Raw genomic sequence first — 1,817 nt, forward strand, 5'->3', positions numbered from 1 at the left:
TTCCCATAGATCTAAGAGTGGTTGTTTGGATCCCTCCTGAGCTTTTTACCAGACACGGTTCTGGCAGGTCACCGGTGTATGAGCTTTTCTTTCTTTCTTTCTTTCTTTTTTTTTTTTTTTTTGTGGTTTGGCGAACTGCAGACCTGACGGGTCACCTGCTTGGAGAACCGTTTAACTCCCTAATAGTGCGTTTGCACTAAACGTGTTACGCGCGTTAAAAAAACGCCTCTGACGCTTCAAGTTCAGTGCGTTGCACTTTTGGTGCGTTCACACCAAACGCACTCTGGCGTCACGCGCGTCTGATTTAGAGACGCGCTGCAACTGTAGCAAACTGTACCCATTTGTAGACACAGCACATATTTGGACCAAGCTTCACGCATTGATATTTAACCTTTAAGAATATGATGTAATAATGACAAAACCTTCATACAAACATGGTGTTTTAATACAGCGGATCTCTGTATTCAGCTGTTCTTGGGTCGGCTGCAGGCATTTATGCTGCAGCCGACATTTTCCTGCATTTTTTCAGACACCAGTTTTGAAAATGGAATAAATTTTATTCCTTCCTCTAAATGCTTTGTGCATGTTCCCCCACAACTTTTAACAATTTTTTCTGATTATTTTTCACCAAATCTGTTTCACTGCAGCGCATTTAATAGCCAGCAATCAGTAAGTCAGTAACCAGACCGCTTCGCATGATGGACCCGACAGCTTTGTCCTCCAGGTAAAGGGCGCTTACTTCGGGGCAAATTGTGACAAACCCAATGAGTTGATTGACAGGTGCCATCGTGTCAACTGAACAAGCGCACGCCTGACATTCAAAGTGCGAAACAGAGATGACGAAACACCCCTGGTCCCCCCACCTCAAAAATGAATCCGGCGCCGCTGGTGTCAGAGCATTTCCTGCAACAATTTTTTAAACTCCTTGGTCTTTTTGGCTAATTCTGACTCTTGGTTCTCCCACTGAGTCTGTTATGCAACTGTTCCAGATTAAATTAAGTGATGTGTACAAAAACAATTTTTAAAATGCTGATAACAGTCATTGTGTTTTTACATCCAGTTTTTAAAACTGGATGTAACTCTAACCCATCCTGCTCTCTCCATGATTGTTAATCATCACTTGAGTATATTCCTGTAAAAGATATTTATATTGTGTGATGTGCTCTTTGGAATTCTGAGCTCCCTTAAACAGGGCTGAACTTGTCTGAAAATTAGTCTTCAAACAAATTAGTGCAGTTTGGTTTGTGTGTGAAATATCTCTGCAGGAACAAGGCATGAAGTCACCCTCTGCCATGTCTAACCGATGGGGGTCCTACTTTGTTGACGTGCACAAAAGCGAAGGGGGCAACGAGGAGCACCAGAAGCTGACTTGGTGCTGCCACTGTATTCACACATACAGTACCATGGCTATCCCCAGTGTGGAGCACATAGCAGGTAGGTGGGGTAAAAACATACCATATAATGAAGATTAAAGTGTAATTACAGAAATATCTGTTAAAAAATAATATAAAATGTTTTATTCCATTTGAAGCGAATCAAAGCCACCTCTGGTGTCCATTCTGCCTACTTCTAGAGTGGTTACTGCTCCACATTCAAAATCATTTGTATGTACAGACAGATTAAAACATACAGGTAGGACTGTCATGATAACCTTTGTGTTTGTGTGGCACTTTACATTAGCAATTCACTGATGCTAGGACATGCTGTAGGTCAGTGGTTTCCAAACTATTTCTGGGCCCCCCTATGGCTTACAAATAGCTGTCTGGTTGAATGATGTGTGTGAGTGAAGGGGGTGGGGGCTGGATTCTTAAAGACTC

General features: G+C 42.3%; 1 protein-coding gene across 1 annotated transcript in view; it reads left to right on the forward strand.

Annotated features, from left to right (window-relative positions):
* Nucleotides 1–1,817, forward strand: part of LOC106937865 (5'-nucleotidase domain-containing protein 1-like) — a 26,552-nt gene that overhangs the window by 18,400 nt on the left and 6,335 nt on the right. The window contains exon 2 of the mRNA XM_015019593.1: nucleotides 1,266–1,434. Within this exon, the coding sequence (XP_014875079.1) occupies nucleotides 1,266–1,434 (169 nt within the window). The remainder of the gene's footprint in view (nucleotides 1–1,265; nucleotides 1,435–1,817) is intronic.

Source organism: Poecilia latipinna, unplaced genomic scaffold (assembly GCF_001443285.1).
Source record: "Poecilia latipinna isolate Pla-1442-1.1 unplaced genomic scaffold, P_latipinna-1.0 Scaffold2453, whole genome shotgun sequence".
Taxonomy (NCBI): Eukaryota; Metazoa; Chordata; class Actinopteri; order Cyprinodontiformes; family Poeciliidae; genus Poecilia; species Poecilia latipinna.